This window comes from Pseudophryne corroboree, chromosome 11 (genome assembly GCF_028390025.1).
Source record: "Pseudophryne corroboree isolate aPseCor3 chromosome 11, aPseCor3.hap2, whole genome shotgun sequence".
NCBI classification, from domain to species: domain Eukaryota; kingdom Metazoa; phylum Chordata; class Amphibia; order Anura; family Myobatrachidae; genus Pseudophryne; species Pseudophryne corroboree.
In genome coordinates this window covers 82,947,864-82,961,151 of record NC_086454.1, presented here as the reverse complement: position 1 = coordinate 82,961,151, position 13,288 = coordinate 82,947,864, and the positions used below count along the sequence as shown (strand labels likewise).

The 13,288-nt window shown below is 46.9% G+C and overlaps 1 protein-coding gene across 2 annotated transcripts in view; it reads right to left on the bottom strand.

Annotated features, from left to right (window-relative positions):
* Positions 1-305: 305 nt before the first annotated feature.
* The window catches only part of QSER1 (glutamine and serine rich 1), a 174,808-nt gene continuing 161,825 nt past the window's right edge, over positions 306-13,288 (bottom strand). For both annotated transcript variants that reach the window (XM_063944477.1, XM_063944478.1), the window contains exons 12-13: positions 3,771-3,866; positions 306-1,738 (exon numbers count right to left, since the gene is read on the bottom strand). In XM_063944477.1, coding sequence (XP_063800547.1) covers positions 1,598-1,738; positions 3,771-3,866 — 237 coding nt within the window. In that variant the 3' untranslated portion in view covers positions 306-1,597. The remainder of the gene's footprint in view (positions 1,739-3,770; positions 3,867-13,288) is intronic.

Below are 13,288 nucleotides of genomic sequence, written 5' to 3'. Positions count from 1 at the left end.
AAACTATAGAAAGGTCATTACAAACACAAGGGCAGCACCAGAAAATAATAGAATGAGAAAGCCATGAGATTGGCCCCTCTCTAATGTATTGCAGAAGACCTGTGAGCGAATATATCAACGAACACCCGGTAAATACTCCGGCATAGATCACCACAATGCATGATAAGTGACATTTTATTTTGGTATGGCCGACTGTCCGCCAAACTCAACAGATGTTGCCATATTGTGACCCCAAAACCCAATGGTTCCCAGTGAATGGACAAGCCGCACTCATTAGTTCAGCTCAAAAATGGCATCTCCCAGTGTGCATTGTACCAAGATATTTTAATATTGAATCAACCTATATAAGGTTTAGTAGTATATACATTCAGCATGTTATGATTGGGTACATGGCGGGACAAAGGTCTCAAACTAAAACATATTGCAGAGGTTTTTTGTAATCAATGCTCCATTCATCGAATACATGTTAAGTAAGTAATTTATTTCCAAGGATCAGAAAATTGGTTGCATTGTCTACATTGTAAAAACTATAGGTAACCCGCTTTACATATGGCGGTTAAAACTGTAGCTAACAACTAGGTGGAGGGGGAAGAGAAGCATTGCTTAAAGATATTGCATACAATCTGAAATCAACATGGAGATGAAGAGGATTTACCGAGAGACAACGGGAGGTGTATTATTACAAAGATCCAGGAAACAGAATTTTAACCACAATATTTTCTCTGTGAAAAATACAACTATTCGTGAGATAAAATGTACAATTGAAATTTTTTTTTTTTTTTAAAGAAAAAACACAGTATAAAGGAAAATAGCTTTCTTCAAAACAGGGAAAATAGTTAATGTAATTTTTTTTATCCATTACAATATAATTTGACACAAAAAAAAGCAGTCAAAGGATTGCACCAACTCCGCGTTCAGTCTCCTGAACAAAAAAAAAGGAACTTGTAAGAGGAGTCCGTAAAGCATAATGATTCCGTTTCTACTGGTTTTATCACGGCGGCTATCTTATATTGATGGATCGCAAAACTCTCTTTTACAAAATGTACAATATTCTAAATGCGGTGGTCTGGAAATTAAATTGCAAATATTGTTCTTGTACCTCCACCTTGAACCTTTTTTTTTTCTTTCAGTTTTTATTTTTTTTATTTATCCTTGAGCATGGAAGAAAAACTGGGGGATGGAGAGGAGGAAGAATTTTTAGAGGCAGGAAAAACAAAAAACTGTAGTAAAGCAGTTTAAGTGTTAACGCTATAGGTAATAAAGAAGGTCATTCTATATTTTTAGTGCATGCTGTATCATTTTGCCAGAGGGGGAAAAGAAAAAAAAAGAAAAGAAAAAAAAAGAAAAAATCAATGATAAAAATAAAAATGGGTAAAACGTGCTGTTTGTCGCCCCGGTGATCCGGGGCGTATATTCCTTCCCAGGGCACCATTGTTGGATAGGAGACGAAGCATTCGCCAGCAGTCTTGCGAGGCCAGCCAGACATGTGTAGTGACATTAGTCTTTTGTCTCCTCTTTCAATATGTTAATGCTCTTGGGGTGATATACTGGTAGGACAGGGGTCAGAGACGAATGCGGGTGGGTTAAAGTCAGGGTCTTAAGAACATGTCTGTTGAACCCGGCTCAAAAGTTCGCCAAATTTTTCAAAGAGATCCTCCACCCACTTCATTTTTTTCAGGCAGTGGTTAATAAGCTCCACTTGCTGTAGGTCCCGGTTTGATTTTTGAACAGAGGTAACCTGTAAGAAGTTGGACAAAAAAAAGAAATGTAAAAATCATGTGGCCAAGGCATACGTGATGTATACCAGGCACAACACTGCCCTCTAGTGGACAAGTTGAATGTGCATATAAATCACTCAGCTCTTGTAGCAGTCGCAAAGAACTTCCCGAAAAGGTTTCTCTACATAAGAGCTTCAAAAATAATTATCTCATCATGCATATTTCCTCTATAGAGACAATGGCGATAAGTTAGCCAAGAAACATCAGTGATCTTATTTCCTATACTTTGCCCTGCCTACTCTCTTACTAAGTGATATCAACATTCCCATAGACAACTTCACTGCATCTGCTGCCACCTAACATGGCCTCCTTTGGTCATCCACTGTGGTGGACAACACCCGATCCTTGTCTGCGCCATTTCTTATTTCCTCAGCTTTGCCTTCTCACCTGACCTCCAACCTCAGCTTACCACACCCACACCCACCGAAACGGTCTCAACTTGATGAAATTCTCGTTTGCACTGTAACAACCACGCTCTCCTATGATCACCCCCATATTGTATAACAAACCCCACAGCCTTTAAGCAATGCAGCTTCAGCAACCACATATGATTCTAAGTTGGATGGATCTCTGATCACAGATGGTTGAGTTTCTGCATACAGAGCATGCATAGATGCACATTTACACATTTCTGCGTCCGTCCGACTCATAGTTGGACAGAGCTTGTCCGAATCTGTCTTTCTGTGACATAGGGTGTTTTCTGGGGTAGGAACCTGGCACGACAATGCAAGCACTCGACCCACCCTGACTTGTGGGAGAGACTGTATTTAAAGATCTGTGCGATTCTGAGTCTTGCGTACGGGGAAGGAAGCCTGTGCCTACCAGCAAGTATAATGACGATGGTTGCGTAGGCTGCTGTACAATAACTGGGGGCACCGCTACCAGACGCACAAACCCTAGATTATATCTACGCATTTTCACATTAGCATAATGTAGTAAATCTGTCTTCCGCAGCTGCCAGCAAATACAGCCATGATCGACTCAGAATCACCCTCAAAGTCTCTGATGATCCAAACTTCAGCCATGGCGCACCGAACAGACCCAATACCTGCAAAGGTGCTTCCGCACAGCGGACTGCCAATGGAAGGAATCTGACTCCTATGCAGACTTCCTCTATACTAAACTCATCCAATTACAACACTGCCTCTCGCATATCCAGCCGGGCTACTAACTCCGATTTCCTCCATCACCTTCAGCTAGCTTCATCCAATGTCCTGCACGTTGGGATACAATATGCCCTGTAGGAGCACTGTAATGCTGCCAGTGATTGGCCATCACATGCTGCATCCCAGCACTACAAATACACTGGGATGTTACTGTAATTGCTTGGTGTGCAGAGGCCATAGCACACCAGGTCGTACAGCTCAGTCATTTACACAAACCAGTAAGTAGATTACTTTCTGAAGCACCTTTCAATAATGGTGGGCAGCACATATACTGCACCGGACTCTATGGGGGAGATTCAAATGTTTGAAAAGTCGGTTGAGTGTCTGTTTTTTCCTGACTATTAGATTGAAAAGTCAGTTGGGAGTCTGTTTTTTCCTAACATTTGAATCTCTCCCAATATTTGAGGGGTGACTTGTGGATCGCAGAATCTCTCTATGAGGGGCAAGGCAAAATCAGCAATTTTGGTGGTCGCAATGTGCCGTTCTGGAATGCACATCGCACCCATCACTCAGGACTGAATTGTCCTCTTTATTTTTGCAAAATGTATAAATTCCTTCCTGCATCAATGCCCTTACAAAGGGGGCTATTCAAATGTTTGTTCTTTGTTGATAATTAAAGGGCGCCCATTGTTGCTATTCAATTGTTTTGGGTGACCTTTAATTATTGCACCCAGTTAGACAGGTAAAGCTGCAAAATCTGTCTAAACTAATAGGCGCAACGGGGAAAAGTCATGGGAGGCTAATAATCTCTCCAACATTTGAATAGCCCCCAAAGACACGCACAAGATTTCCTGCAAGATGGGACGGTTGAGTTACAAGCACTTACCTCGTCTTTGCATATAAGATATATGTGGTATTTGTAATGGTGGAGTGCGTGATAAAGTGAGCACAGCTGGGATTTCTCTGGATCTACAGTGAACTCCTGTTGCAAAAAAGAAAGATCAAAAGGATAACAGTCACTAAATACGTTTACAGAGACAAAATGTATAAGTATAAATAGGGCACCAGAGAAAAGGGTGATCAATACGCAGATCATCACTTGTGCAGCTGGAATCTACTTGCCCCGCCAATACATGAGTTTGGGGACAACGTGGGGATACTGTGATTTATTCCCAATTTGGTAGTTGCAGACATCTGTAAATCATCAGAGACGTTTCTGGTAAATAATACACTTAGGGGGACATGTACTAAGCAATGATAAAAATGGAGAAGGGAGCCAGTGGAGAAGTTGCCTATGGCAACCAATCATCTGCTCTGTATACTTTTAAAGTATGCAAATTAGAAATGTTACATCAATACGGATTGGTTGCTTTGGGCAACTTCTCCACTGGCTCACTTCTCCACTTTTATCACTGCTTAGTACATGTCCCCTTTAACATTTACATTGCTAAGGAAAAATAGAACACAGGGTCTGTGACACTATTCCAATTCTGAAGGGAGATAATAGACATATGCTTTGACAAGTTATTTTCCTATGTAACATCTCAGCGGCATCTATGCTTTGCCTCTGACTGACAGTCTGCAGATCTGCCTTGCACTGTGAGTGATGTGGGCGGGGCTTGGACGGAGCTACAGAAGAAACTGAGGGCAATGCTGCAAACATTTCATAACTAATCTCTGTATATAAACATGTCACTTTTCTTCGTTTTATCTAGTAATACGATGATCTGCGGATTGCCTGCTAGATTTTGATTACGTGAAGGCTTCTAAGTGCCTAATCCAGAGCTGGATATTTCAGATGGCATGTAAACATACTATTTAGTTTGGGCTCCCATAACCCCTTCCATTGGTATTATACAGTGACATGTTTTTTTTTTTTTATTATTGAAGCAAGAGGTGCAAACCCCAATCACCCCATGCAGTGCAAAAACTGTGCTGGAGGGCTGGTACTCTGGATATTCTCCAAAAGAATAAGGGGGCAATGGACACACATGGGGTCAGGTGGTACAGAGTGAAAGGATGGAGCAGGGATCAGAAAGGGGGATGTAGTATAGAGTGGGGGGATGGAGGAGGGAACAGAAAGGGGGATGTAGTATAGAGTGGTGGGATGGAGCAGGGAACAGAAAGGGGGATGTAGTATAGAGTGGTGGAATGGAGCAGGGAACAGAAAGGGGGGTGTAGTATAGAGTAGGGGGATGGAGGAGGGAACAGAAATGGGGATGTAGTATAGAGTGGTGGGATGGAGGAGGGAACAGAAAGGGGGATGTAGTATAGAGTGGTGGAATGGAGCAGGGAACAGAAAGGGGGATGTAGTATAGAGTGGTGGAATGGAGCAGGGAACAGAAAGGGGGGTGTAGTATAGAGTAGGGGGATGGAGGAGGGAACAGAAAGGGGGGTGTAGCATAGAGTAGGGGATGGAGGAGGGAACAGAAAGGGGGGTGTAGCATAGAGTGGTGGGATGGAGGAGGGAACAGAAAGGGGGATGTAGTATAGAGTGGTGGAATGGAGCAGGGAACAGAAAGGGGGGTGTAGTATAGAGTAGGGGGATGGAGGAGGGAACAGAAATGGGGGTGTAGTATAGAGTGGGGGAATGGAGGAGGGAACAGAAAGGGGGATTGTAGTATAGAGTAGGGGGATGGAGGAGGGAACAGAAATGGGGGTGTAGTATAGAGTGGTGGAATGGAGCAGGGAACAGAAAGGGGGGTGTAGTATAGAGTGGGGGATGGAGCAGGGAACAGAAAGGGGGATGTAGTATAGAGTGGGGGGATGGAGGAGGGAACAGAAAGGGGGATGTAGTATAGAGTGGTGGGATGGAGCAGGGAACAGAAAGGGGGATGTAGTATAGAGTGGTGGAATGGAGCAGGGAACAGAAAGGGGGGTGTAGTATAGAGTGGGGGATGGAGCAGGGAACAGAAAGGGGGATGTAGTATAGAGTGGGGGGATGGAGGAGGGAACAGAAAGGGGGATGTAGTATAGAGTGGTGGGATGGAGCAGCGAACAGAAAGGGGGATGTAGTATAGAGTGGTGGGATGGAGCAGGGAACAGAAAGGGGGGTGTAGTATAGAGTGGGGGGATGGAGCAGGGAACAGAAAGGGGGGTGTAGTATAGAGTGGGGGGATGGAGCAGGGAATAGAAAATAAGATTTTACTCACCGGTAAATCTATTTCTCGTAGTCCGTAGTGGATGCTGGGAACTCCGTAAGGACCATGGGGAATAGACGGGCTCCGCAGGAGACTGGGCACTCTAAAAGAAAGATTAGGTACTATCTGGTGTGCACTGGCTCCTCCCTCTATGCCCCTCCTCCCAGACCTCAGTTAGGATACTGTGCCCGGAAGAGCTGACACAATAAGGAAGGATTTTGAATCCCGGGTAAGACTCATACCAGCCACACCGTATAACTCGTGATACTATACCCAGTTAACAGTATGAAATATAACTGAGCCTCTCAACAGATGGCTCAACAATAACCCTTTAGATAGGCAATAACTATATACAAGTATTGCAGACAATCCGCACTTGGGATGGGCGCCCAGCATCCACTACGGACTACGAGAAATAGATTTACCGGTGAGTAAAATCTTATTTTCTCTGACGTCCTAGTGGATGCTGGGAACTCCGTAAGGACCATGGGGATTATACCAAAGCTCCCAAACGGGCGGGAGAGTGCGGATGACTCTGCAGCACCGAATGAGAGAACTCAAGGTCCTCCTCAGCCAGGGTATCAAATTTGTAGAATTTAGCAAACGTGTTTGCCCCTGACCAAGTTGCAGCTCGGCAAAGTTGTAAAGCCGAGACCCCTCGGGCAGCCGCCCAAGATGAGCCCACTTTCCTCGTGGAATGGGCTATTACTGATTTAGGATGCGGCAATCCAGCCGCAGAATGCTCCAGCTGAATTGTGCTACAAATTCAGCGAGCAATAGTCTGCTTAGAAGCAGGAGCACCTATTTTGTTGGGTGCCTACAGGATAAAAAACGAGTCAGTTTTCCTGACTCCAGCCGTCCTGGAAATATAAATTTTTAAAGCCCTGACTACGTCCAGTAACTTGGAATCTTCCAAGTCCCTAGTAGCCGCAGGCACTACAAATAGGTTGGTTCAAGTGAAAAGCTGATACCACCTTAGGGAGAAACTGGGGACGAGTCCTCAATTCTGCCCTATCCATATGGAAAATCAGATAAGGGCTTTTACATGACAAAGCCGCCAATTCTGACACACGCCTGGCCGAAGCCAAGGCCAATAACATGACCACTTTCTACGTGAGATATTTCAAATCCACAGTTTTAAGTGGCTCAAACCAATGTGATTTTAAGAAACTCAACACCACGTTGAGATCCCAAGGTGCCACAGAAGGCACAAAAAAGGGGCTGAATATGTAGCACTCCCTTTACAAATGTCTGAACTCCAGGCAGTGAAGCCAGTTCTTTCTGGAAGAAAATCGACAGAGCCGAAATCTGGACCTTAAAGGAACCCAATTTTAGGCCCATAGTCACTCCTGACTGTAGGAAGTGCAGAAAACGACCCAGCTGAAATTCCTCTGTTGGGGCCTTCCTGGCCTCACACCACGCAACATATTTTCGCCAAATACGGTGATAATGGTTTGCGGTTACTTCTTTCCTGGCTTTTATCAGCGTAGGAATGACTTCCTCCGGAATGCCCTTTTGCTTTAGGATCCGGAATTCAACCGCCATGCTGTCCAACGCAGCCGCGGTAAGTCTTGGAACAGACAGGGCCCCTGCTGTAGCAGATCCTGTCTGAGCGGTAGAGGCCATGGGTCCTCTGATATTATTTCTTGAAGTTCTGGGTACCAAGCTCTTCTTGGCCCATCCGGAACCACGAGTATCGTTCTTACTCCTCGTTTTCTTATTATTCTCAGTACCTTTGGTATGAGAGGCAGAGGAGGGAATACATAAACCGACTGGTACACCCACAGTGTCACTAGAGCGTCCACAGCTATTGCCTGAGGGTCCCTTGACCTGGCGCAATATCTAGTTTTTTGTTTAGGCGGGACGCCATCATGTCCACCTGTGGCCTTTCCCAACGGTTTACCAACAGTTGGAAGACTTCTGGATGAAGTCCCCACTCTCCCGGGTGTCGGTCGTGTCTGCTGAGGAAGTCTGCTTCCCAGTTGTCCACTCCCGGAATGAACACTGCTGACAGTGCTAAGACGTGATTTTCCGCCCATCGGAGAATCCTTGTGGCTTCTGCCATCGCCATCCTGCTTCTTGTGCCGCCCTGTCGGTTTACATGGGCGACTGCCGTGATGTTGTCTGATTGGATCAGTACCGGCTGGTTTTGAAGCAGAGGCCTTGCCAGACTTAGGGCATTGTAAATGGCCCTCAGTTCCAGAATATTTATGTGTAGGGACGACTCCTGACTTGACCAAAGTCCTTGGAAATTTCTTCCCTGTGTGACTGCCCCCCAGCCTCAAAGGCTGGCATCCGTGGTTACCAGGACCCAGTCCTGTATGCCGAATCTGCGGCCCTCTTGAAGATGAGCACTCTGCAGCCACCACAGTAGAGATACCCTGGTCCTTGGAGACAGGGTTATCAGCCGATGCATCTGAAGATGCGATTCCGACCACTTGTCCAAGAGGTCCCACTGAAAAGGTTCTTGCATGGAACCTGCCGAATGGAATTTTGCTTCGTAAGAAGCTACCATTTTCCCCAGGACTTGTGTGCAGTGATGCACCGATACCTGTTTTGGTTTCAGGAGGTCTCTGACTAGAGATGACAGCTCCTTGGCTTTCTCCTGTGGGAGAAACACTTTTTTCCTGTTCTGTGTCCAGAACCATCCCCAGGAACAGCAGGCGTGTGGTAGGAACCAGCTGTGACTTTGGAATGTATAGAATCCATCCGTGCTGTTGTAGCACTTCCCGAGATAGTGCTACTCCGACCAACAACTGCTCCATGGACCTCGCCTTTATAAGGAGATCGTCCAAGTACGGGATAATTAAAAACTCCCTTTTTTCGAAGGAGTATCATCATTTCTGCCATTACCTTGGTAAAGACCCTCGGTGCCGTGGACAGTCCAAACGGCAGTGTTTGGAATTGGTAATGGCAATCCTGTACCACAAATCTGAGGTACTCCTGGTGAGGATGGTAAATGGGGACATGTAGGTAAGCATCCTTGATGTCCAGGGATACCATGTAATCCCCCTCCTCCAGGCTTGCAATAACCGCCCTGAGCGATTCCATCTTGAACTTGAATTTTTTTATGTATGTGTTCAAGGACTTCAAATTTAAAATGGGTCTCACCGAACCGTCCGGTTTCGGTACCACAAACAGTGTGGAATAGTAACCCCCGTCCTTGTTGAAGTAGGGGCACCTTGACTATCACCTGCTGGGAATACAGCTTGTGAATTGCCTCTAGCACAGCCTCCCTGCCTGAGGGAGTTGTCGGCAAGGCAGATTTGAGGAAACGGCGGGGGGGAGACGCCTCGAATTCCAGCCTGTACCCCTAAGATACTACTTGAAGGATCCAGGGATCCACCTGTGAGCGAGCCCACTGATCGCTGAAATTTTTGAGGCGGCCCCCCACCGTACCTGGCTACGCCTGTGGAGCCCCCGCGTCATGCAGTGGACTCAGAGGAAGCGGGGGAAGAATTTTGATTCTGGGAACTGGCTGACTGGTGCAGCTTTTTCCCTCTTCCCTCGTCTCTGTGCAGAAAGGACGCGCCTTTGACCCGCTTGCTTTTCTGAAGCCGAAAGGACTGTACCTGATAATACAGTGCTTTCTTAGGCTGTGAGGAAACCTGAGGTAAAAAAATTTCTTCCCAGCTGTTGCTGTGGATACGAGGTCCCAGAGACCATCCCCAAACAATTCCTCACCCTTATAAGGCTCTATGTGCCTTTTAAAGTCAGCATCACCTGTCCAGTGTCGGGTCTCTAATACCCTCCTGACAGAATGGCCATTGCATTAATTCTGGATGCCAGCCAGCAAAATATCCCTCTGTGCATCCCTCATATATAAGACGACGACTTATGTTCGCAAAATAGTATCCCTGTTTGACAGGGTTACAGACCACGCTGCAGCAGCACTATCTGCAGGTCTCAGTCTAGTACCTGAGTGTGTAAATACAGACTTCAGGATAGCCTCCTGCTTTTTATCAGCAGGTCCCTTCAAAGTGGCCGTATCCTAAGACGGCAGTGCCACCTTTTTTGACAAACGTGTGAGCGCCTTATCCACCCTAGGGGATATCTCCCAGCGTAACTTATCCTCTGGCAGGAAAAGGTACGTCATCAGTAACTTTTTAGAAATTACCAGTTTCTTATCGGGGGAACCCACGCTTTTTCACACTTCATTCACTCATTTGATGGGGGAACAAAACACTGCCTGCTTTTTCTCCCCAAACATAAAACCCTTTTTTAGTGGTACTTGGGTTAATGTCAGAAATGTGTAACACATTTTTTATTGCCGGGATCATGTAACGGATGTTCCTAGTGGATTGTGTATATGTCTCAACCTCGTCGACACTGGAGTCAGACTCCGTGTCGACATCTGTGTCTGCCATCTGAGGGAGCGGGCGTTTTTGAGCCCCTGATGGCCTTTGAGACGCCTGGGCAGGCGCGGGCTGAGAAGCCGGCTGTCCCATAGCTGTTGCGTCATCCAGCCTTTTATGTAAGGAGTTGACACTGTCGGTTAATACCTTCCACCTATCCATACACTCTGGTGTCGGCCCACAGGGGGCGACATCCCATTTATCGGCACCTGCTCCGCCTCCACATAAGCCTCATCAAACATGTCGACACAGCCGTACCGACACACCGCACACACACAGGGAATGCTCTGACTGAGGACAGGACCCCACACAGCCCTTTCGGGAGACAGAGAGAGAGTATGCCAGCACACACCAGAGCGCTATATAATGTAGGGATAAACACTATCACTGAGTGAATTTTCCCCAATAGCTGCTTGTATAAACAATATTGCGCCTAAATTTAGTGCCCCCCCTCTTTTTAACCCTTTGAGCCTGAAAACTACAGGGGAGAGCCTGGGGAGCTGTCTTCCAGCTACACGGTGAAGAGAAAATGGCGCCAGTGTGCCGAGGGAGATAGCTCCGCCCCTTTTTCGCGGACTTTTCTCCCGCTTTTTTATGGATTCTGGCAGGGGTAATTATCACATATATAGCCTCTGGGGCTATATATTGTAATTATTATGCCAGCCAAGGTGTTTTTATTGCTGCTCAGGGCGCCCCCCCCCAGCGCCCTGCACCCTCAGTGACCGGAGTGTGAAGTGTGTATGAGGAGCAATGGCGCACAGCTGCAGTGCTGTGCGCTACCTTGGTGAAGACTGAAGTCTTCTGCCGCCGATTTTCCGGACCATCTTCATGCTTCTGGCTCTGTAAGGGGGACGGCGGCGCGGCTCCGGGAACGAACACCAAGGACGGGTCCTGCGGTCGATCCCTCTGGAGCTAATGGTGTCCAGTAGCCTAAGAAGCCCAAGCTAGCTGCAAGCAGGTAGGTTCGCTTCTTCTCCCCTTAGTCCCTCGTTGCAGTGAGCCTGTTGCCAGCAGGTCTCACTGTAAAATAAAAAACCTAACATATACTTTCTTTCTAGGAGCTCAGGAGAGCCCCTAGTGTGCATCCAGCTCGGCCGGGCACAGAAATCTAACTGAGGTCTGGAGGAGGGTCATGGTGGGAGGAGCCAGTGCACACCAGATAGTACCTAATCTTTCTTTTAGAGTACCCAGTCTCCTGCGGAGCCCGTCTATTCCCCATGGTCCTTACGGAGTTCCCAGCATCCACTAGGACGTCAGAGAAAGGGGGGTGTAGTATAGAGTGGGGGGATGGAGCAGGGAACAGAAAGGGGGGTGTAGTATAGAATGGGGGGATGGAGCAGGGAACAGAAAGGGGGATGTAGTATAGAGTAGGGGATGGAGGAGGGAACAGAAATGGGGGTGTAGTATAGAGTGGGGGGATGGAGGAGGGAACAGAAAGGAGGGTGTAGTATAGAGTAGGGGGATGGAGGAGGGAACAGAAATGGGGGTGTAGTATTGAGTGGGGGGGATGGAGCAGGGAACAGAAAGGGGGGTGTAGTATAGAGGGGGGGAGCAGCGATAAAGATGGGACCCAGGTGTTACACAGGGGGGTGGAGCAGTGGACAGAGGTGGGTGAGGCAGACTGAGCTGTCCCGCTATACATATATATTTACTAGTAGATAAATAGTGCCGTAAGGCCCCAAACCTTTGGCTAAGAATGTTAAATTGTCCTAACACAACCAATAGACTATGCCAGTTGTTCTCAAACTCGGTCCTCAGGACCCCACACAGTGCATGTTTTGTAGGTAACCCAGCAAGCGCACAGGTGTATTAATTACTCACTGACACATTTTAAAAGGTCCACAGGTGGAGCTAATTATTTCACTTGTGATTCTGTGAGGAGACCTGCAAAACTTGCACTGTGTGGGGTCCTGAGGAGCGAGTTTGAGAACCTGTGGACTAGGGCAAAAGGACAAATGGGCCTGCATGAAAAAAAATAAGATTTTACTTACCGATAAATCTATTTCTCGTAGTCCGTAGTGGATGCTGGGACTCCGTAAGGACCATGGGGAATAGCGGCTCCGCAGGAGACAGGGCACAAAATAAAAGCTTAAGGATCAGGTGGTGTGCACTGGCTCCTCCCCCTATGACCCTCCTCCAAGCCTCAGTTAGGATACTGTGCCCGGACGAGCGTACATAATAAGGAAGGATATTGAATCCCGGGTAAGACTCATACCAGCCACACCAATCACACCGTACAACTCGTGATCTGAACCCAGTTAACAGTATGATAAACGCAAAGGAGCCTCTGAAAAGATGGCTCACAACAATAATAACCCGAATTTTTGTAACAATAACTATATACAAGTATTGCAGACAATCCGCACTAGGGATGGGCGCCCAGCATCCACTAAGGACTACGAGAAATAGATTTATCGGTAAGTAAAATCTTATTTTCTCTGACGTCCTAGTGGATGCTGGGACTCCGTAAGGACCATGGGGATTATACCAAAGCTCCCAAACGGGCGGGAGAGTGCGGATGACTCTGCAGCACCGAATGAGAGAACTCCAGGTCCTCCTCAGCCAGGGTATCAAATTTGTAGAATTTAGCAAACGTGTTTGCCCCTGACCAAGTAGCTGCTCGGCAAAGTTGTAAAGCCGAGACCCCTCGGGCAGCCGCCCAAGATGAGCCCACTTTCCTTGTGGAATGGGCTTTTACTGATTTTGGTTGTGGCAATCCTGCCACAGAATGTGCAAGCTGAATTGTACTACAAATCCAACGAGCAATCGTCTGCTTTGAAGCAGGAGCACCCAGCTTGTTGGGTGCATACAGGATAAACAGCGAGTCAGATTTTCTGACTCCAGCCGTCCTGGAAACATATATTTTCAAGGCCCTGACAACGTCAAGCAACTTAGAGTCCTCTAAGTCC